The sequence below is a fragment of the Nelumbo lutea genome, chromosome 1, assembly GCF_056320005.1.
Source record: "Nelumbo lutea isolate HS-2025 chromosome 1, American lotus-T2T, whole genome shotgun sequence".
In the NCBI taxonomy this organism is placed as follows: Eukaryota; Viridiplantae; Streptophyta; class Magnoliopsida; order Proteales; family Nelumbonaceae; genus Nelumbo; species Nelumbo lutea.
In genome coordinates this window covers 83,074,902-83,097,738 of record NC_142684.1, presented here as the reverse complement: position 1 = coordinate 83,097,738, position 22,837 = coordinate 83,074,902, and the positions used below count along the sequence as shown (strand labels likewise).

At 38.2% G+C, this 22,837-nt stretch overlaps 1 protein-coding gene across 50 annotated transcripts in view; it reads right to left on the bottom strand.

The window, feature by feature from the left end:
- Positions 1-18,064, bottom strand: part of LOC148875759 (uncharacterized) — a 30,773-nt gene extending 12,709 nt beyond the window's left edge. For 7 of the 50 annotated variants that reach the window (XR_016105198.1, XR_016105208.1, XR_016105197.1 and 4 more), the window contains exons 1-11: positions 16,799-18,061; positions 15,173-15,262; positions 14,865-14,972; positions 14,121-14,156; positions 13,765-13,875; positions 13,286-13,369; positions 13,095-13,213; positions 12,557-12,658; positions 10,794-10,910; positions 10,624-10,689; positions 10,337-10,403 (exon numbers count right to left, since the gene is read on the bottom strand). Coding sequence is in view for 28 of the 50 variants with exons in the window: in XM_088965298.1 (XP_088821424.1) it covers positions 10,337-10,403; positions 10,624-10,689; positions 10,794-10,910; positions 12,557-12,658; positions 13,095-13,213; positions 13,286-13,369; positions 13,765-13,875; positions 14,121-14,156; positions 14,865-14,972; positions 15,173-15,229 (867 nt within the window). In the remaining 22 variants the exon portion in view is untranslated. Of the gene's footprint in view, positions 1-10,336; positions 10,404-10,623; positions 10,690-10,793; positions 10,911-12,556; positions 12,659-13,094; positions 13,214-13,285; positions 13,370-13,764; positions 13,876-14,120; positions 14,157-14,864; positions 14,973-15,172; positions 15,268-16,158; positions 16,524-16,798 lie in introns of those variants that run through there. The other 43 variants (XR_016105204.1, XR_016105203.1, XR_016105202.1 and 40 more) reach the window with 19 other exon arrangements.
- Positions 18,065-22,837: the final 4,773 nt, after the last annotated feature.

The following is a 22,837-nucleotide window of genomic DNA, read 5'->3' as shown; positions in this document are numbered from 1 at the left end:
TTTATTGTAAATGAATAAAAGTGCATATTTGATTCATGTTCCCTTAGTATGTTTCTGTGTAATACCCTTAAACTGGACACTTAATGAGACTCGTGTTAGTTTAGAATGTTCACAGCTAGTGGGTCGGTCTGGGGAGACCTATCCTGACAAGGCTAACACTGTGGTGCCACCAAGTCGGTTGGGGTGGCTTGTCTCAGCTACCGGGGTGAAACCCGAGGCACATACAGTGTGGGATTAATTTAATCTTTGAACTAGACCAAATTTCCAGTATTGCCCTGGACCTTGGAGATTGATGGGCAAAATTGGAAAGTTACACCCGACCCTAGACTCGATTATGATACTGCACTAGGTGTCGGATTGGGTTGTCTTTGATGTACCAATCAGTGAGATCCTTAGCGGGGGTCAAAACCTAGGTATGTTAGGACAGTCTGAGAATTCATCTGAGTGGGTGATCATAGTGACAGGATCAACCCCTTTGTCGGACAAAGGTAATGATCGGGGATGCACTCTCACTGATGGGAACCAAGACTGCCGGCAGCCGATTTCAATCGTTGAGATTTGTTTTTGCAAAATATATTTTATATGAAATATAAGAGTATATATATTATGCTTTCGAAATGTTTGCAAAAGGTTTTAATTCCCGGGATCCATACCTGAGAGAGTGCAACACTGTTCCTTGCAGCCGAGGGAGAGGTCCTCTCTTGTCGGGCAGTGTATGATCATTATGGGCTGAGAGGTTAAGTGTAAGGCCATTGAGGATAATACCTGATGGGCTAATCTTGCATCTGCCCACAGTCCTTGGGTGTTACAAGGTGGCTTGGCCCAGGGACCACTTAGGGTAAGTGTTGGGCCCATAGAGCCCATCTGATGGGTTTCAGGGGTGCACTGTTCATAACAGTGTATTCGGCCAGGCCTTGTAACAAAGGCTGGGCTGAACCCATGTGGCTGATGTGTAGATCAATGTTTGGGTCCCACGCCATACAAGGAAGCCCAACTAGGCAGCAGTTTGGAAGGCTTAATGAATACATAACCCTGAATGGGCCTTAAGCCCATTTCGAACTGGGCTAATTTGATTAGTCTTTAAGGGGTGAATTCTGAGATAAGATCAATTTATAGGATTGGGCCCACACCCTATCCACTCAGAGAGTCCAAGACCTAAATGAGATTTAGATTTGGAAACTTCCTAATTAGATTAGGAACTGGCTGATCTAATTTGCAGATAAGATAAGGATTATCCCTTATCTTAAAGGGACTTCTAATCTAGATATGATTTGGGTTAGCAACTCCTAATGGGATTAGGAGTTGATCCATTAAGTCTTTAAAAGGAAGAGGGGGCGGCAGCCTTTAGACACACAACAACCAACAGACTCAAGTCTTGTCTTCAGAGCTGAGATCACAAAGGAGAGAATTCTGCACCCTGCAAATTCTCTCTAGCCGCCTCCTTCCTGCAGCCGCCTATAGCAGTTCGATCTCCATTGCTTGGGAGAAATCAAGATCGGATCTTGATTCCAATCTTTTGGAGAAAAGATTGGCAGGAGTTGTATTCACTAGCCGCCCAGGTGATTCTTGGGAAGAATCAAGTTCTTACGAAGGACACTGTTGATTCTGCTCCACCCTACACTGCGCCATCTTCAGTGGAAGCGGTTTTTGGTTTCTACCTTGGGCGTGAACACCTCCATTGAGAGATATTATTTCTCTGTATCAGGTATTATCTCTCTCCTTTTGGTTCAGATCTAGTTCAGTTTATGGTTCAAGAATGATCCTTGAAAATATGATTTTCTAAATAGGGAATTCGATTCCCAGTTGAAGGGAAAGAAAATATTTTTTGAAATTCGCCCCCCCCAACAGACTCAAGTCTTGTCTTCAGAGCTGAGATCACAAAGGAGAGAATTCTGCACCCTGCAAATTCTCTCTAGCCGCCTCCTTCCTGCAGCCGCCTATAGCAGTTCGATCTCCATTGCTTGGGAGAAATCAAGATCGGATCTTGATTCCAATCTTTTGGAGAAAAGATTGGCAGGAGTTGTATTCACTAGCCGCCCAGGTGATTCTTGGGAAGAATCAAGTTCTTACGAAGGACACTGCTGATTCTGCTCCACCCTACACTGCGCCATCTTCAGTGGAAGCGGTTTTTGGTTTCTACCTTGGGCGTGAACACCTCCAATGAGAGATATTATTTCTCTGTATCAGGTATTATCTCTCTCCTTTTGGTTCAGATCTAGTTCAGTTTATGGTTCAAGAATGATCCTTGAAAATATGATTTTCTAAATAGGGAATTCGATTCCCAGTTGAAGGGAAAGAAAATATTTTTTGAAATTCGCCCCCCCCCCTTTATTCCGCAATCTTGGGCGTCCATATGATGGATTTCCTATCCATTCAGTGGTATCAGAGCCATGGTTCAAATCTTGAAGCATTCTGTTTCAGATATGAACCTGCGCAAATAGGGAGAAGGCATTCTACCCAATTTGCACAGATATGGGTTTTGGGAAATTTGTTCCCAAAATAGATGGGCAAATAATCTGAAATTAATTTTATATAAGACTGATTATTATTTAGAATAGTTCTTTATAATTTTCTTGATTTATGGATTGTTCGTACAAGAGGAGATCAAAATCTTGTTTTGCGCAGGGAGAACTACAAGATTTGCAGTTTATTGAATTTATTTATTACATTTGGTCTGCAAATAATTTTTTTTTAGACTCAATGTATAGGCATTCGATCTGATGTAATAATTAATAGAAATAGGATTTCTATTTTTTAAATTTTGGATCAAAGATGGTGGCGCAGAGGAGGAGATTTCGCAGATGGGAGATTCGCTATCTGCGATTTGCAGTTTGAGAAACTACAATCTGTGATCTAACCTTTGTTTTGCAGGTTGGAGTGTGCGAACAGCCTTGATTAACTGATTATTGTTTTTCTTTCATCAGTTATTTAATTTCAGATTATTTACTTGAATTAAGAATTTAATTAAAAATCAAACCCTAGACCCATTCGAACCAAGATTGGTTAAAACTGTTTGGACCAATTCTAGAGTTTAATCAAGGCTGAAAGTCAGCCCTAATTTTCCCACTAATGGGCCTAAGGATTGGTATTTAATTAAATGGTTAATTCGGCCCAGCCTGTAAAGGCCCAGTTTTAAATAATTAAAACTGCAAAAGCCCATTTTAAAAGATAAAGCTATATGGGCCGAACTGGGTAACCCTAATTCAGCCCATATACCTAGATAATGTTAATGGTTAATATTATGGAATTTTAACGGGCTTCCAACGGGCCTTACAGATAATTAATTGATTGGATCAATTTATCCCTGCATGAGATGTATGGATGTGTGATGTGCTACGTACATGGGCCATAAGTACTTGGCCCATGCTCATTCGATAGTGGCTCTTGTGCACACCATGGCTGAATGCACATCATTGCCATGGTGTCCCTTTTTGGTCATTGGATGACTTCCCTCAGTGGTGGGCCCCATACCTCAACAAGAGGTTACGTGCGGAACCCTAGCCGATTTAAGGCCCACCAAAATCTGGCTTTATGAAAGTCAGTGGGAGCCACTTTGGTTTGGCCTAAATCAAACTAGGGCGTAATTTTGTTCCCTCCAGCTAATATGAGTGCATGTGATAGGGAGATTCATATGATGAACTCTCTAAAGGCCTTCCATCACTAGCATGAGGATGGGTCCTTCAGTAATGAGGAAACGCACCAGAAAATGGGCTATCCATTTGCTGTTGGGCTTGTCTGAATGTTTCATAAGATGATAGAGGCGTCATAGACCGATGTGGGAGGGGCTTCACCAGAAAATGGGAACTCTCTCACGATACCTTGGCGTTTACGAATATGATGGGTAAGCACTCACTGGACAGAAAGGTTTACCTGAAAACAGCTTTGAACCTTGTCTGACAGAGGCCAAAGGGAAAACTCATATGATGAATGGATATGATCCTTCACAGAAAGGTGGTGGGGTTATTCAGCTGAAACAGTTCGCTCCATGCACCCTATGTGATTTCCCACATTTCCAGAGACAACCCGTAGTCTCCGTCACTGAGAAATGAGGGAAATCTCAGAGATGAATAAATGGAAATGGATCGTAGATTAAAATCCATATCTATGAAATGAACATGAATCAAATTAGGTTGTGGACTGATGTTTGCTCTTTTATCAGAAAATGGCAAACGGATCTTTTGCAAAGCTTCTTGATGACAACAAGCTTAAGGGCCCAAACTACGCCGACTGGTACAGAAACCTTATGCTGGTCCTAGCTTCAGAAAAGCTGGACAAAGTGGCAAAGAATCCTGCCTGGAACGTCCGGGTGACAGAGCTTCCGAGGCCAGAAGGAGAGACTATCAGGAATGGGAGGAGAAAAACTCCCTAGCCCGGTGTTACATCACCGCCTCCTTGGACAACCCAATACAGAGGCAGTTCGATCAGATCGAACTTGCCAAAAACATATTGGACAGCCTGAGGACGATGTATGAAGAGCATAATCGTTCTACTCGGCAAAAGGTCTTGAAGCAGTTCATGACCACTCAAATGTCCAAGGGCCAACAAGTTCACGACCATTGTCTTCGGATGATGGGTTACATCAACGAACTGGAGGCTCTTGGATCCGGGCTAGACCTTGCAACCCAAATAGACGCTATCCTTAATTCTTTGCCTCCTTCCTTTAATCCGTTCATCATGAACTATAACATGAACAAGCTGAATGTCAGCTTGCAAAAGCTCAGCAATATGTTGCAAAGAGCTGAAGAACTAATTAAAAATGATGAGCCTGTAGCTATGCTTGTTAAAGCTAGCAAAACGGGCAAGAGAAAGAGGAAGGCAAAGAAGCCTCAGAAGAAAGCCACCAAGGGCAAAAGGCAGAAGAAAGACAAAGCATCAGATGCATGTCACTTCTGTAAGAAGACCGGCCACTGGAAACGGAATTGTCCTACCTACCTGGAATCCAAGAAAGGTAATTTCGAAACCTGTGTTATAAAAACCAATTTATTGGTAGCTTCTGCATCCTAGTGTATTGACTCCGGGGCTTCAACTCATGCATGTAACTCACTGCATGGGTTCAAGGTAAGCAGAAGGCTGAGTGAAGGAAAAGTCACTCTCTACTTGGGGACTACTGCAACTGTTGCAGCCGCGGCAATAGGAACCGTGGAGTTAATTTTTAGAGAAGGAAAAATTGTACTCAAAGATTGTCTTTATGTACAAAACTTAAGAAGAAATTTGATTTCTGTTTCAAAACTGTGTGCAGATGGTTATTCTATATTCTTTAGTAATACGATTACTATTAAAAGAAATAACATATTCATCGCATACGGGGAACTGGAGAACGGTATCTATGTTCTACATCCTTCTCTAGAAACTAACATAACCGAAACTACGTAGGCTGAAATCCCCAAGAAAAGAGCCCGTGATACAGTTAATCCCACGTGTTTGTGGCACTACCGACTTGGCCACATCGGTGTTGACCAAATCACAAGGTTGGTAAAGGATGGTCCTTTGGATTTTCTAACTGTAGAAGATCTTTCCACCTGTGAGCCTTGCCTGCAAGGCAAGATGACGAAGCGGCAATTTAACGGTAAGCCTGAAAGATGTACAGGCACACTTGACCTAATACATACTGATGTATGTGGTCCCCTGAGTGTTAGGACACGAAATCAACACGTGTATTTCATCACCTTCACAGATGATTTCTCACGATATGGTTACATGTACCTAATGAGACACAAGTCTGAATCCTTTGAAAAGTTCAAAGAGTTTAGACAAGAGGTCGAGAAACAACTGTGAGAGAAATTAAAGCCCTTCGATCAGATCGAGGTGGAGAATATCTCTCTGCTACGCCACATCTTAACGGTGTTTCAGAGAGGAGGAATAGGACCTTATTGGATATGGTCCGGTCACTTCTCATACACTCCGAGTTACCCACATCCTTTTGGGGTTACGCATTAGAAACTGCGATCTACGTGCTGAATCGGGTTCCAACCAAATCGGTTCCGAACACTCCATATGAACTTTTGACCGGAAAGAAACCAAGTGTCAGACACTTGAAGATTTGGGGTTGTCCAACACACGTTAAAAGAACGAGTAAAGACAAGTTGGAATCCAAAACCAGTCGTTGCTTGTTTGTAGGCTACCCAAAAGGCTCTGTAGGTTACCTTTTCTATGACCCAAGTGAGCAGAAAGTGTTCTGTAGTCGAAATGCCCAGTTCTTGGAGACCGATTATATCCTGGACACCCATCGTCGGGAAATTGTTCTTGATGAGGAGAGCTCAGGCGCAATGGGAGATGTCCCACAAGTTCTAGGTAGTGACCAACCTAGAAGATCCACTCGGGTATCCAGGCCACCAGTCCGTTATGGTTATGACCAGGATAGTTACCTGGTGAAAACCTTGACTAGTGAGGAGGATCCTGTGACTTACACGGAAGCTATGTTGGACATAGATTCCCAGAAGTGGGTGGAGGCCATGAGAGCAGAGATGGACTCAATGGAGACCAATGGAGTCTGGACTCCAGTAGATCCGCCCTCCGGGGTAAAAGCAATCGGTTGCAAATGGATTTACAAGAGGAAGAAGGGCCCCGATAGTAAGGTTGAGACCTTTAAAGCTCGTCTGGTGGCGAAAGGGTACACTCAGAAAGAGGGCATCGATTATGAGGAAACCTTTTCGCCTGTGGCCATGCTTAAATCCATTAGGATCCTGCTAGCTGTAGCAGCATACCATGATTATGAGATTTGGCAAATGGATGTCAAAACTGCATTCCTTAATGGAGATCTTACTGAAGATATCTATATGCAGCAGCCGCAAGGCTTCATAGTTGCGGGTCAGGAAAACATGGTATGTAAACTTAATAGATCCATTTGTGGACTTAAGCAAGCTTCTAGAAGTTGAAACATCCGTTTTGATTCTACCGTCAAATCGTTTGACTTCGAGCAGAATCCGGATGAACCCTGTGTTTACAGGAAGTACAGTGGGGATAAGGTTACCTTCTTGATTCTGTATGTAGATGACATTCTACTCATTGGGAATGATGTAGGAATGTTGACTATGGTAAAAGTATGGCTTTCACAGCAATTCTCCATGAAAGATCTTGGAGAGGCCTCCTATATACTAGGTCTTCGACTCTATAGAGATAGATCGAAGCGGATAATAGGATTATCCCAATATGCCTACATTGACAAAATAGTCAAAAGATACAGCATGGAAAACTCCAAGAAAGGAAATGTTCCTTTCAGGCACGGAGTCACTCTCTCCAAGAAGATGTCTCCCAAGACTTCTGAGGAGATTGATGGCATGAAGGACGTTCCCTATGCCTCTGCCGTAGGGAGCATCATCTATGCCATGCTGTGCACTCGCCCTAACATTGCTCAAGCAGTGAGTGTAGTAAGCAGATTTCAGGCCAACCCACGGCAGGAGCATTGGACTGCTATGAAAAACATACTTAAGTACCTTCGAATGACAAAGAGTTTTGTCTAGTATTCGATGGTAGCTCACTACAGATCCAAGGGTATACAGATGTCGATTTTCAGTCAGATCCAAATGATAAAAAGTCTACATCTGGGCATGTTTTCACGATAGGATCGTGTGCTGTTTGCTGGAAAAGCAACAAACAGGGGTCCACTGCAGACTCCACGACCGAGGCCGAGTACATTGCCGCAAGTGAGGCTGCCAAAGAAGCCGTGTGGATGAAGAAGTTCGTTCACGAGTTGGGAGTAGTTCCATCCAGCACATCACCCATCCCATTGTTGTGTGACAACAATGGAACTATTGCTCAGGCTAAGGAGCCACGAGCCCACTCGAAGTCGAAGCGCATCGAGAGGAAGTACCATGTACCGAGGGAGATTGTTGGCAGAGGGGACGTCCTGATTCAGAAGGTAGCATTAGCGGAAAATGTAGCAGACCCATTGATAAAGCCACTATCACAGAAAGTGTTTGAGAAACACGTGGAAAGCATGGGACTCCGGCTAGTACCTGATTGGACCTAAGTGCAAGTGGGAGTTAGACAGTTTTGTATGCCCTTAGCTTCAATCAAATTGATGTACTTTATGAGTTTATTGTAAATGAATAAAAGTGCATATTTGATTCATGTTCCCTTGGTATGTTTTTGCGTAATACCCTTAAACTGGACACTTAATGAGACTCATATTAGTTTAGAATGTTCACAGCCAGTGGGTCGGTCTAGGAGACCTTTCCTGACAAGGCTGACACTGTGGTGTCACCAAGTCGGTTGGGGTGGCTTGTCTCAACTATCGGGGTGAAACCCCAAGCACATACAGTGTGGGATTAATTGAATCTTTGAATTGGACCAGATTTCCATTATTGCCCTGGACCTTGGAGATTGATGGGCAAAATTGGAAAGTTACACCCGACCCTAGACTCGATTATGATATTGCACTAGGTGTCGGATTGGGCTGTCTTTGATGTACCAATCAGTGAGATCCTTAGCGGGGGTCAAAACCTAGGTATGTTAGGACAGTCTGAGAATTCATCTGAGTGGGTGATCATAGTGACAGGATCAACCCCTTTGTCGGACAAAGGTAATGATCGGGGATGCACTCTAACTATGGAAACAAAGACTGCCGGCAGCCGATTTCAATCGTTGAGATTTGTTTTTGCAAAATATATTTTATATGAAATATAAGAGTATATATATTATGCTTTCGAAATGTTTGCAAAAGGTTTTAATTCCCGGGATCCATACCTGAGAGAGTGCAACACTGTTCCTTGCAGCCGAGGGAGAGGTCCTCTCTTGTCGGGCAGTGTATGATCATTATGGGCTGAGAGGTTAAATGTAAGGCCATTAAGGATAATACCTGATGGGCTAATCTTGCATCTGCCCACAGTCCTTGGGTGTTACAAGGTGGCTTGGCCCAGGGACCACTTAGGGTAAGTGTTGGGCCCATAGAGCCCATCTGATGGGTTTCAGGGGTGCACTGTTCATAACAGTGTATTCGGCCAGGCCTTGTAACAAAGGCTGGGCTGAACCCATGTGGCTGATGTGTAGATCAATGTTTGGGTCCCACGCCATACAAGGAAGCCCAACTAGGCAGCAGTTTGGAAGGCTTAATGAATACATAACCCTGAATGGGCCTTAAGCCCATTTCGAACTGGGCTAATTTGATTAGTCTTTAAGGGGTGAATTCTGAGATAAGATCAATTTATAGGATTGAGCCCACACCCTATCCACTCAGAGAGTCCAAGACCTAAATGAGATTTAGATTTGGAAACTTCCTAATTAGATTAGGAACTGGCTGATCTAATTTGCAGATAAGATAAGGATTATCCCTTATCTTAAAGGGACTTCTAATCTAGATATGATTTGGGTTAGCAACTCCTAATGGGATTAGGAGTTGATCCATTTAAGTCTTTAAAAGGAAGAGGGGGCGGCAGCCTTTAGACACACAACAACCAACAGACTCAAGTCTTGTCTTCAGAGCTAAGATCACAAAGGAGAGAATTCTGCACCCTGCAAATTCTCTCTAGCCGCCTCCTTCCTGCAGCCGCCTATAGCAATTCGATCTCCATTGCTTGGGAGTTGTATTCACTAGCCGCCCAGGTGATTCTTGGGAAGAATCAAGTTCTTAGGAAGGACACTGCTGATTCTGCTCCACTAGCCTCTACTAGCCTCCATTGAGAGATATTATTTCTCTGTATCAGGTATTATCTCTCTCCTTTTGGTTCAGATTTGGTTCAGTTTATGGTTCAAGAATGATCCTTGAAAATATGATTTTTTAAATAGGGAATTCGATTCCCAGTTGAAGGGAAAGAAAAAATTTTTTAAATTCGCCCCCCCTTTATTCCGCAATCTTGGGCGTCCATATGATGGATTTCCTATCCCTTCATTAAGGTGTGCCTGTATTCTGTAATGTCATTCGACTTGACAATTTTTCCCTAACCACCACATCACATTTTAAGAATCACCTTTCACTGCTTTGTTCCTCAATTATAGCCTTTTACTCAACCTTAGGCTTTTTTTCAAAGCCTATGGGGCCTGAATTTAAAGCCATCACAGCCCCATGGCTGTCTCTAAGAAGAAGAAAAGACTACTGTCAACAAACATTAAGCTGACTACTCCAGAGAGAATAAGAAATCCCTATATATATATTGACAAAAGATAACTAATATATTCAAAAGAGGCAAAAAAAAGGGGGAGATGTACATGAGAATAAGAAATCCCAATAATTGGCCACTGGTTGGCTCATTTAAATGGTTTGTGAATGTACAAAATTCTAGTTCACCCCAGTGAAGTTTGATATCATAGCTTAGCCCTTGTACAAATATGGAATTACTAGTCTCCTCTATCAGTTAAAACTCCAACATGAAGAAGACATGAATGGGACAAAGTAGTTTACCTGGATAAGATTCCAAACACAACGCCAAGCATATCTTGAAAATACCGGAGCCATCACCTCAACCCATCTGTAAATTTAGTACACTAATACTTAAGTTTTCCAGCTATCATTTTATAGCAGGAGAAAGATAAGATGAATATATCTAATCATAACAGTTAATCAAATCAATCTAACAAATAAAATAAATGTAAAGGAAAAACAGGATTCAAGTAGGTGGCTCCATATAGTTGAGACAAGGTTTAGATGTTGATGAAAGGGTAACATCTAAATAGAAGCCAAAAGTATACCCAGTGCATGGTGGTCCCTCACTGGCATCTGAACATTTGACACTTCCTCGACTATCATATACTCTTCTGCAAAGAATAATTGACAATTTTGTACTTTATCAATATGCTTTTGAAGAATGGACAACAATGATGATGATGGTAACTCATACTGTCAATGGCATGCCATTCACCTGTGGACAATCTTGGATCTTTTGCGGATGGTAATTCTGTGATGTATATCTGAAGAATTTGGGTCCAAAGCTGGCTGAGATATCTCCAGATTCTCAGATTTCATAATTTTCAAGTATCTGCATTAACAAAATACCCAAGTTGGACCAATAACACAATAACCTCAACCAAAAGGCCTTTAAGTTCCTCACCTTGCTAGACACAATTAAATTGCTAACCTTAGCATGTATATATCTTGCTTTCTTCTTCAGTTAATCTTGGGTTAATTCTAAAAGAAAAGCAGCTAGAACAATGATTATATTATTTTTAGGCTTTTGTTTAGGAAGATTCTTGTAAGCTTCTTCCCATACAGAATCTAGATCCTGACTATTGTTTAAGCAAGTTGTTCTTTAGAATGCCTATATTGACCAATGAACAGGTGGATGACTAGGCTAAAAGCAATGGTTGGGAAAGACTATTATGAGTTGGCTATGGGAATCGTAGTATCTATTTTGTATGCATATCTACCTAAGCATAATTCTTTCTTCCTTTTTCCATTATTTTTTGAGGGGACATGGATCAGTGGATGTTGCTAAACAGTCACTTTGATGTCAAGCTATTTCTCCATATGCAAGCTGCTAGTACAGAGCAATTTTTAGCTCATTTAATTTCTTGTATCTACTATTTACTTTTTTATGTAACAATTTCTTCATTATTAAAAACACTAAAACATGGGATAAGTGAACCCTTTCAAGTTAAACCTATCTGGCACAGATAACAAAACATATAAGCCAAAAAAAAAAAAAACAACTATAGGACTTTGGAATAAGTTAAACACTTAGAACTTGTCCACATTAAATGCAAATAAAGAAGAACAGAGCAGGATCATTCCCTCTGATCAATTGTGTGTGGGCATGGAGTTGTCACATACAAGAGGACTATATCAGATAGTGAATGTTGCAAAACTCTTTGAAAAATGAAGACTTTCACTCACGATCTCAGCCTATCCAAACTTTTTTTTAAGTTTGCAAGACTAGACTGTGCAGTAAATATTATATACAGTATCTTTTAAGGCATATTTATAGTTTTTATAAAGTGCATCAATATCTTAAATTTAGAATACATCTTTTTCCATTAACTAGTCACCACATTGACTGGGGAAGCCAAAACAATTACTCATTGCCTCACTGCATGGATAAAAATGGTCAAGGGGATCCAGAATATATAATCATCTGGAGAGTCGAGAACTTGCTCTATTTTTGGTCCTCTATTTTTAAAGAATTGATCAGAAAGGAGTCTGCTTCTGGTGTTCCTGATTTAACTGGGCAGTTCAACTCTCTGGCTTGTTGTAGCAGAGACTTGGGATCAAATCCCACTACCACCACGGTTGGGGGCTTATGGGTATGGGGGATGGGATACGCCCCCCTCCAATTTGGATAGGCTGAAAGAAAAAGGTAATTTTTTTGGGGGAAAAAAAAGAATAAAGGATCTGCTCTGGTCAAACCAGGTTCAACGATTGCCATTCTGATTTTCAAAACATTGCTACAAACATGATCCCTGCTTGCCAAGAATATAATAAATATTTGAACAAATAACCACATATGATGCAATTTATTAAACATCATGTGCAACTCATTGTAAACGAATAAAACAAAACATAAAATGCATATACCCTGCAATTTTACTCAAATTTGCACGGCCACACGCCAAACTAAAGGCCTTTAATGCTTATTCACACTTCAAAAGGAACTAACTAACAAACATCATGGAAAATCTTGATATGTACCTTCCTGGGTGGAAATTTTCAACTCCCAAATCTTCATCCCAAAGAAATATATAATCATAAATAGAAACAACATCTGGATGCAAAAATCGTTTGGCAAACCACCTGAGATAAAAATATTGGATAAGATTAGGTCATTTACTGTGACTAGAACAAGTAGAGGGATCCTAAGGAAAGATTCCACTTGAGAGTTCTTCTAAGAGAAAATATGGAAAATGAAGTACTGAATCGTCATATCTCAAATGGTATCCCACCTCAAAAGTCTACACCCACACAAATTCCAAAAGAATGTGATAGACATTGTGTGTGTATTTTGCATCTATCTAAAATTCCAAAAAACAACATCAGCCTGTCATGTCAATCAAGGCTTTAGTATTGAATTCAATTGATCTATCTAAAAGCACATTTAGTTATCATGAGCTTATCACAAAATATCCAAGGATCCTACTATTCATTTTTATTCTTACTCCAAAAACATGCAATTTTCACAAGTCATTCATAATTCAAAATAGAATCTGAAGCAGATATTTCACAGCCATACCATTTTGTTTGGTTCTGAGCAACTATGTGTATGGCCTTGTTACTCCACTCTAAATCCCGCCAACCATCAACGTTCCCATCATAGTGGAAAAGGATAATAGTAAAGTTCTCTGAAATAAACTGAAATTCGATGAAATTAGACAAGCAACATTGTACTCCTAATACATGTAAAATGCACATAAACAACAGTACCTTTTGAACAATTGCATCAACATTTTGCTTCTGCTTAATACCTGCTGGAATTGCTAGTAAGCTCTTGTTCTTTGGAACTTTCACCTGGGAAAACAAATCTTCAGCATATTATTTATAGCTTAATTCTTGCAGTTTGCATTAGCAGGACATCTCTATTATATAGTTAAAATCAATGGAAACTTGGCTAAAGGGACAAAAAACCAATTAACCTGCTCATAAACATCAAACATGAGTAGTTGGGCCAACCATCTATGGGTTACATCCAATAATATATCTGATCATATCATATGATAAGAACAACAAGCCATTCTATTCTATAGCATTGGACCAAGGGGTAAAAAGAGAAGGAAATATCCAAATGGTCCAGGGTGAAAGTCTGACGAACAAGCTTTTGTTACAACCATATGATTAGGTCATGCCCACTTCAGGAAACAAAATTTTAGATAAAACAGCAAATCATACTAAGATCAGTATCTAACCTTCAACCTTGAGCTACTTGTCAACCATAATGGCTTCATTTCCATGTCAGATCTTGACTGTACAATACCACGAGGTAGATAATTCATTTTCATGGAAGCCACCTGAGGTTCCTACAGAGAAACAGAAATCAATTAACAAAACAAGGTAAAAAGAAAGTAGACTACAAATTGAAAGGAGACATTACAAGAAGTTCAGTCAGGAGCATATGGGCTGAATGGTGATCAATAGTCATGTAATAGCAGGGTAAGATGATTTTAGTTGTTTAGCACCAGAAAAGCCAATAAGGGGGAAATGAAAGATAAATAAATAAAAAAAGACCAGTTTTGGTGTGAGATGCAAGGATTTAAATGATTACCTTTATATTGCCAAAGGGATGTAATCTATCTTCCATCTGACAGTCACATAAAAATCCATCAGTAAGCTTACCATAAAAAAATACAGGAAGAACGTGAGTTAAAAAGGAAAAGAAAAGTCTTTCAAAATACAAACAATTGAAGACAAATGACATCAAGGTGCCTGTTGGGAAACCATGAGAATGATCGATCAACAGATAAAACAGAAAGCAAGCCAGCATAAATTTCCTATGAATTAAACATAAGAGGCTTTCTAGGCTAAATAGGGGCAACTGCTTGGTGCAATGGTAAATTCTCGGACTTGGACTGGCAAATGTGAGAACACAGTTCAAGTCCGGGAGAGGCCACCTTGTACGAAAAATAATGCCAAAAGTTAGGTCTGTATCCATTTTTAACCCCTCCCAAGACCCTGGACAGCTGGAACCATAATTGGGTAATGGCATCAAGTTATCTAGGATAAATATCAAACAAGTGGGATCGCAATATATATCATAAATATCAAATTGGGACATTATATTCATCCAATTCTTTCTGTTCTCCAATCTTTTTAAAGAAGATTAACAATTTATTTAATTAATTGCCTGAAGATGCCATCAGCAATATAATATGGCAATTCATCTTTGCCACAGGCAACAATTGAGGGGTATACACAATCAACAGACCATCCTGGCATACCATCTGGGCTGGCCCTAGATCATCTCACTTTAGAAGATGTCATTTTTAATGAATTGATTGCATTGACGTACCTCTGTATGCTGAAACTGATAATTTGTCATCCTATACACAATGAACAACATAACCATGCAGACCATTCCCATAAAAGGCAGCTGTTTCATCTTAAAGCCATGTGTTCCCTGCACTCCCCATCATATAATTAGATATTATATAAAGTAATCAATTCCAAATACTCTATACTGATTAAGAAAAAGAAGCATATGAGGTCAATCATTTAAAATTCAGAGTTTGCTTCCAAACCCAGAAAACACAGGTTTAGCAGAAAGGAAAAAGAATAGGGTAAATATTTTTAATGGTAAGAATAAACTATAAATCTTACCCCATCAAAAACATTTTTGATTCTTGACAGCCATCTCCATGATTTTACTGCCTTCATAGGCAACCAAGATTTTATTCAATTTCATACATTCTGTGCTTCAGAACATAAAAAACAGACATCATGTATAATTCTAATAAATTAATAATGACTCAAATATGGCAAAAATTCCACATTCCACCATAAGATTCAAACATCAAGCATGCCCTGTAAGGAGAAAGAACATTTACAGAAAGATATTGTTACTGATCAATAAATAAATTAACAAACATATAAATATGGCAAGGAACCAGTTCGTCTCTAGTATGTAACCAGCTGGTTTTAAGAAAACTATACTCAATCACCCCATCAACCAATCTACAACATTGATAAGTACAAAAAAGGGAAAGAACGTCAAGAACATTAATTATATTCTGTTAACCCGTACATGAAACAAATATGAACTAAAGAAGCCATCGAAGATGATTTTTCCACCCTTGGGCTAATGATTTCAAGATTAAAAAAAAAAAGAAATAAAATAAGTAAAAGAAAAAGATTGGGTATGAGAATGTCCACATTCTGTGCCAAAAATAGTTGACTATGAAATCCAAACAACTCGTGAGAGGAGTTAATCTTGCGATGAAACATGGCTCAGAATGATAAGAACAAAAGCAAAACATCCATGAGATAGATGACAAAAGGTCATCCGAAAAACGAAAGGATTCAGAGTTTTGCTTCTTTTTTTTTTTTTTTGCTGCAACTTGCTTCTTATTTTGAATGTTTAAAAGAAAAAACATTTTCCAGAAATGAGAGTATGGCGGATAAAAATTAAAGGCAAAAAGAAACGAGCGGAAAAAAAGAAAGAAGAAAAAAAAAAGCAAATTGTAACTAAATGAGCTGTCTACAGCACCAAAGCTAATAAGCATAAACGATGAGTTAAACACTTGCAAAGTAAACAAAGATTCTAGCTGTGAAACCACAAAAAGGCAGAACAATCATAAACGACCCACACATTACTTGGAGTTGCATCAACAGTGTTTGTTGCTGTTATTCCTTCTGCCCCTTCTATTTTCTCTGGCAAGTGACAACAGAGAAAAGAACGAAACGGAAGAAAACTGTACAAACCGAAATCTCACGGCTCTAGGTCATTTGGGAATTGGGAACGTTTCGTTGGATAGTCTGACCTCCTGGTCTTCCGAAGGAAACCGGAATCAGTCAGTTCAAAGCCCATTCGAACAGAGCCTTGCATTGGGAATATCTCCCCATGAAATAAAATAGAAGTATCGAGATGTTCCCAATGCAAGGTTATGATGGCTGTTCGAACAGTGTTCTAATGGGCTTTGAACTGACTGAAGCCGATCTCCGATGGAAGAACAATTTCTATTCCGAAACAGAAACGTTCCAGTAAAACAATCACCAAACGGTCCAAACCCCATTCAAATTACCAGAATACCCCTTATACAGTCGAACCTACTTGTCCAACTTCTTAAAAATGAACTAATGAAGTTAAATAAAACACTATCGTCTTACTGAGCGTTTTTTCCACATAATCGTCTTACTGGAGAAAAAAATACAGGATGTAAATGAAAGCAGTTAGATGCCCGATAATCACGGAAGAGAATACAATACAATTTGGTATTCCTTACTTACCTCCTCTACCTGCTTGAATTTCGTCGGGACTAGAAACAGAAAAATTCCGACCACAGATTCCAAATTTCCCGCCAGAAAAAATGAACAATGATCTTCTCCCCTTCTTCTCCGTCAAATAAAACACGTAAAATCTTCCCAGAATATTGAACTTCCTCCCAAAAAAAAGATATTTCTGTTAACGAAGAAACGATCTAAAGCCACGCCGGAGTTTTCTTCTTCTCCTTCTCCTTTTACTTCAGAATGATCAACTACTTTACGACGCGTCTCAGGTGAAATGAGCGGATAATGAGCAGCTCCCTTGGAGAGGTAAAATAGAAAGGGCAAAAGTTACATTACCCCTCCATTACTTAAAACCAAAATAGCACCCCTTTCAACCGTATAATCAACGAACGCTAAGCGAAAACAGAGCAATCTCAGCGAAGAAACGATCTTCTCTAATCTATCCTGAGATCTGCTAACGTAAACCTCTCTTGCTTGATTCGGCTAGAGAAAGAAAAAGCTTGAAAGCTACTCAGGAACCTTTCTTTTCTTTAGACCTCAATATAATTCGAGCTTATTTACCACAAAGTACAAATATATTTCTCGATAGAAAACAAGATCTTCGACTGATGCATTCACCCGAGAAGGCAGAAGCTCACCAAAAATGGCATTCCCAATTTCCTATTCCCAATGGTCTGTGAAGTGAATCCAAACAAAATTTCAGAATTTCATAGCAAAAGTCCGGTGCATTACCCAAAGGCAAATGGGAGAACAGACAAGAACTCGCCTGAAAACGAGAAAAGGCTAAGCTCGAGAATCACGAAACTTGGAGAATTTAAATCACGAACTTTGTTTTGTTTCTTCGAAAGAAAAAAAGGATGGAAAAGGATGGAGATCCAAAATTGGATGAAGCTCAGAGACCAGTAGGATGCATATATCTCAGATTCGAATTGGATCAGACCGCTACCTCTAAAGAAGCAGAAGGAGAACAGAGAGAAATGAAAGAAAACAGTTCAACAGAAAAGGAACCAGAGCAATAGGAGAAGAAGAAGAAGACAGGAGAGGTGGGAGAATTATTAAGGGAAAAAGGTCGACACACGTAAGTATCGGAAGCGCCACGTTTCAAGGGAAAAGAGAAACTGCATCTGCATCGAATGCAAAAATTCCCGCCGATGAGCAACTCTGATTTTAATTTCGGACGCCCTGTAACGTGTCCTCCTCTCACTCTCTCTCTCTCTCTCTCAACTCACAGTCACCGGGGGCCAAGGCGACAAACAACTGAGCTCCTCCGACTCCGTTTCTGCTGCTTTTATAGTGTCATTAATTAATTATCTCTTTTTTCTAATAAACCTTTAATTATCGCCTTTAATTGTTAATTCTTAATAAAATTCCAAAAGTTCCCAAAACCTTACGCATTCATGGTTGAACCTCAAATCCATGACCTACACGTGTTGCCGATCCATAGGACATACGAATCAGATGCTCCTTTGTGCATTGAATCAGACACGTTAATATTTAATTGGTCGCCTCGCCGATCTTGATAGAATAAGAGGCAGGAAAGTGCAGCAGATTCCGAAAATCAGCAATTATAAGTGGAATTAAATAATCCAAAATCATGATTAATGATTACGAGTTTACGACCTTAAGGGATGAGAACACGAAACTCGTAGACCATGCTCAGCGATGGACCAGGGTCTGATCACACACGTGTTCACATGCATACGATTCAGGATCTAATAATCCTCACAGCTGTCTTATAAATTTGTTTTAAAACTTGTTAAGGTAAGCTAGAGATATTCGTGTGAGGACCAATGTCATGTCAGACTTACATATTTATTTAATGTAGGACCCACAGAGCAAGTTCGGTCCCCATACCGTCTCACATTCTTTTGCAGCCGTTCATCGAAAATAATCTTTCATCTTCCAAAGAATTTTCAAGCGATGTTGCTTCTGCGTCTTCTACGAGATCGGCTTCGGTCAGTGCAACAATTCGAACAGCTTTACAGCCTTGCATCGGAAATATCTTCGTATTTCTGTATTTTATTTGAGATATTTTCAATGCAAGGGCTATAATGACTATTCGAACGAGCTTTGCACCAACTGAATTAAAGAGGAACCCTATTTATTTTCTACCAAACAATACTGAAGAGTGAAAAAACTTATGTTGGCCAGATCTGATCGACTGTGACGCATAAAAACAAGTGTAGATGCTTGCTTGTAATGATAATAGAAGTAAACAAATCAGAGTAAGAGAAAAGAATCACAGAGTAAGAGAAGAATCGTGGGAAGTTGGCATTTGCAGGATTAAACAAATTGAATTCGTAAGTCTATTCCAAACAGCGTCATCACAACCATCTACAATAATTTCTTATCTCCCACCGACACGACAAATGATGTAAATGCATATAGTAGTAAGTATGGCCAACCGATGCTTATGGATGACCTTGTACTTTTTTAAGTATTTTCATTGAATGAATATGATTTTGACTTTATTGTTTGGGATTCGTGTGATGCATTAAATTTGTTAAAATAATTTCAGGCAACAGAGTTAGGGCACAAGTTAGGTATATGCAATTCAAGTTCGATCTGATTCAATCAAACCTTTTGTATAGGTTGAATTTGAGATTTTTAACTTTAAGATGGGCTTGAATAAAAAAAATAAAAAATAAAAAATAACTCAGATCTAAATTAAACTCAGATAAGCTTAAGTTAAGACACTGGGTAGTGACGATCTAATGTAATTTAAGTTTGTCCAATATTTCATGATATATATATTATCAACATATTCTATTTAGAAATTGATTATAAAACTCAATATGCTCAAGCCCAAGTCTATCTCGAGCAAGGATGATAACAAAATGGCTTTGAGGGAGAGTTTTATAAATTCTGGACTCTACCCACCATGTGGGTTGGATTTTGAGAATCCAAACCCTCTACACACATGAAAATGCAAAACCCTCCCCATATTCAAGGGTAGGGGTGGGTTGGGTTTAAAACCCCACATACAATTTTCTATTATTTCTTGTTACATAAAAGCAATAAGTAAAATAACATAAATAAACAACAAATTTTCCAATTATTTGATTAAGATATAAAAGAACACAAACTATCAATTATCTTTTACATCTAATTCAAAATATTATTAAATTCAACACCTAGTACATAAAGATTATATGCTTTCCAACAATATGTAAGTTGAGGGTCGGGTTTAGCATAAAACCGTATCCTACCCATAACGTACGGGTTGTAAAATCCCAAAACTCATTCTTCAAAAAAAGAAAAAAAAATGCCCCATCGATGTGGATAGGGGTGGATACCCACTAGATAGGGTAGAAATTGTCATTCCTAAGCCCGAGATGCTTAGTTAAGATTGAGTTCGGCCTAGGTTGGTAATTAAACTCAGGCTTAATCTTGAATTGGACCAAGTTTGATCTTGAGGTTTGAGACATAGGATTAGATTGACCATCAACCCGACACTATCCACTGAAGTTGCACTTAGCAGGGACCCATGCGATGCACGGGCTTTGTTAAGCAAAAGTTAAACAATAAAAGCACATAAGAGTGGACAATTGTTTTATATTTTAACCTTTTAAATAACTATCAATTAGTTATATTTTCTATACTATTTTTAATCATTTTTTACAATACAAAAATAATAATAATAATAATAATTAATTCCAACTAGGTTGTTCATTAAATTAGTGAAACTAACCAACATGACCCAACTCAACTCGAGTTGATCAGTTTTCTATTATTTCCATTGGGTTTTGGTTTAGCAATTTCCCAACATAACCAGGTCAGGTCAATTTCGATTTGGCCATTTGTAAATCGACAAAAACTAAACCGACCCAACCATATATATATTCTTATTATCAAACATTATTAAATCTATTATAATTAATTTTGTGTTTTTGATAAATTTTTTAAGATTATTATGTAATTTCTTTATTTAATATATTTTATTTGTTTATTCAATAATATTTAAAATATTAGTTAGTTATTAATTTTTTTAATATTTAAAATTAGTTATTTATAATATTATTTATCTATGTAAATCATATAATTATTTAGTTATTTCAATATTACTTATTTTTTGAATTTCATAATCCATAAAATTATAAGTTATACCATTATTACATAATTTCACTATTAATTTTGTAAAATATGAAATTATTATTAATTCAAATATTATGAAATCTGTTATAACGATTTTCTACTTTTGATAATTTTTTTAAGTTTATTACATAATTTTGTTATTTTAACTATTTAAATTTAGTTATGTTAAATATTTAAATAAAATGTAAAAAATTTAGAACTTTCATTATTTAAATTTTATTTATTTGAAAGTTATTACATAATATTAAATATTTTATTATATAATATTTATCTATTTTTAATATTTTTCATTTATAATGTTTAGTTATTGAAATTTTTAAATAATATATTTTTTATTTTAAATTTGTATTGTTTGAATACTTTGTAAAATTATAATTTATATTGTTAGTACATAATTTCGTTATTAATTTCCTAAAATTGTAAAATAATTAATAATATGAATATTATTAAATCTATGATTTTTTTTGTGTTTTTAATAAATATTTAAAGTTATTACATAATTTCATTATAATATTTAAATAACTTACAATTTTTTTAATTCGAACTTTCTTTTGATAGATGTAGATGAAAAGTGTGGGATAAGATAAATAGGAATTAGAGATAATTAGGACTTATATATAATTTAGGAGATGAATAGGAATTATAGATAATTTAGGCTATGTTTGGTTTGAAGGAAAATGTAGGGAAAGGTAGGAAAACCTTTACAAACCTTGTATTGGTTTTCCTCTCTTTCCCTTCCTTTCCCTACCTTTTCCTTCAAACCAAACACAACCTTAGGAGAAAGTGGGGGATAGCGGTGCCACTTGGTTGATTAGATTAGATTTTGGTAGAGAGAAATTTTAGAAATAGTTTTAGGAAGGGATATCCAAAGGTAGTTCAAATTAGATAGGCATGAAGTAAGGGTGTCAATTAGATTGGATTTGGTCCAATCCGAACCAGTACAATGTGAGTCCCTTATAAATGGACTAGGTCCAATCCAATCCAATGAATGTTTTGGACCAATTTGGACTAGTCCAATTCAATTTTTGGACCGTCCAATTTGTTCAAGTTCATTTTGATTTAGATTGGCTTCAATCCAAACCCGGTCCATTGACACATATGTTCTTATCTTATATCAATGGACCAGATATTGGCTTAATCCAACCCAATTCAATATAAATTTGTTACGGATAGACTAGGTCCAATCCAATCTAATAAATATTTTGGACCAGATTGGTCCAATCCATTGTCTTGTTGGTCCGTCTAATCTGTCCAAATTGATTTTGGAATGGACGGAGTTCAATCCAAAACCAAAACCAGTCCATTGACACCTTTAAGGACAGGTGTAAAAAAAAATTTAAGTGCTCATTGAATGTGCTTCCAACTTTGGAGACCAAATCTGCTCCACACACATGGCATCTCACACCAACCTCACAGGCACATCCCACTGTGCATTAGGAACATCTTCTATACTTATGTGTTATTATTTACGGGAGATATTCCTAATGGACGGTGAGATGTGCATGTGAGATCGTTGTGAAGCGCCCTATGTGAGAAGCAGATCCCAATTCCCAACATTGTGCCTACCTAATCCGGACCGGAACTCAGCCATATATAGAAATAAAATTAGGGGCCTCTCAGTATTTTAATGTCCAATGGTGTCATTTGGTAATTCGTTCTAATGCGAAGGCATTTTATGGTTGACCACCTCTTGGCATGAGGAGCCTTCATTGATTCGAAATCATTTTGACTTCAAATAGAGCATTTGCCTACTGAAAAGAGATTAAAGAGGTATCCTCTTGTATGGTTAACAATAACAGAAAACTCTTAACTCATGTTTAGTGGTTCAGACCCAAACATAACTGCATCAAGATTAACTTTGATGCTTCTTGCTCGAATTTTGGTAATTGTGCCATTAGATGTATAGCTAGGAACCATCAAGGCAAAGTCCTGGAGTCTAAAGCT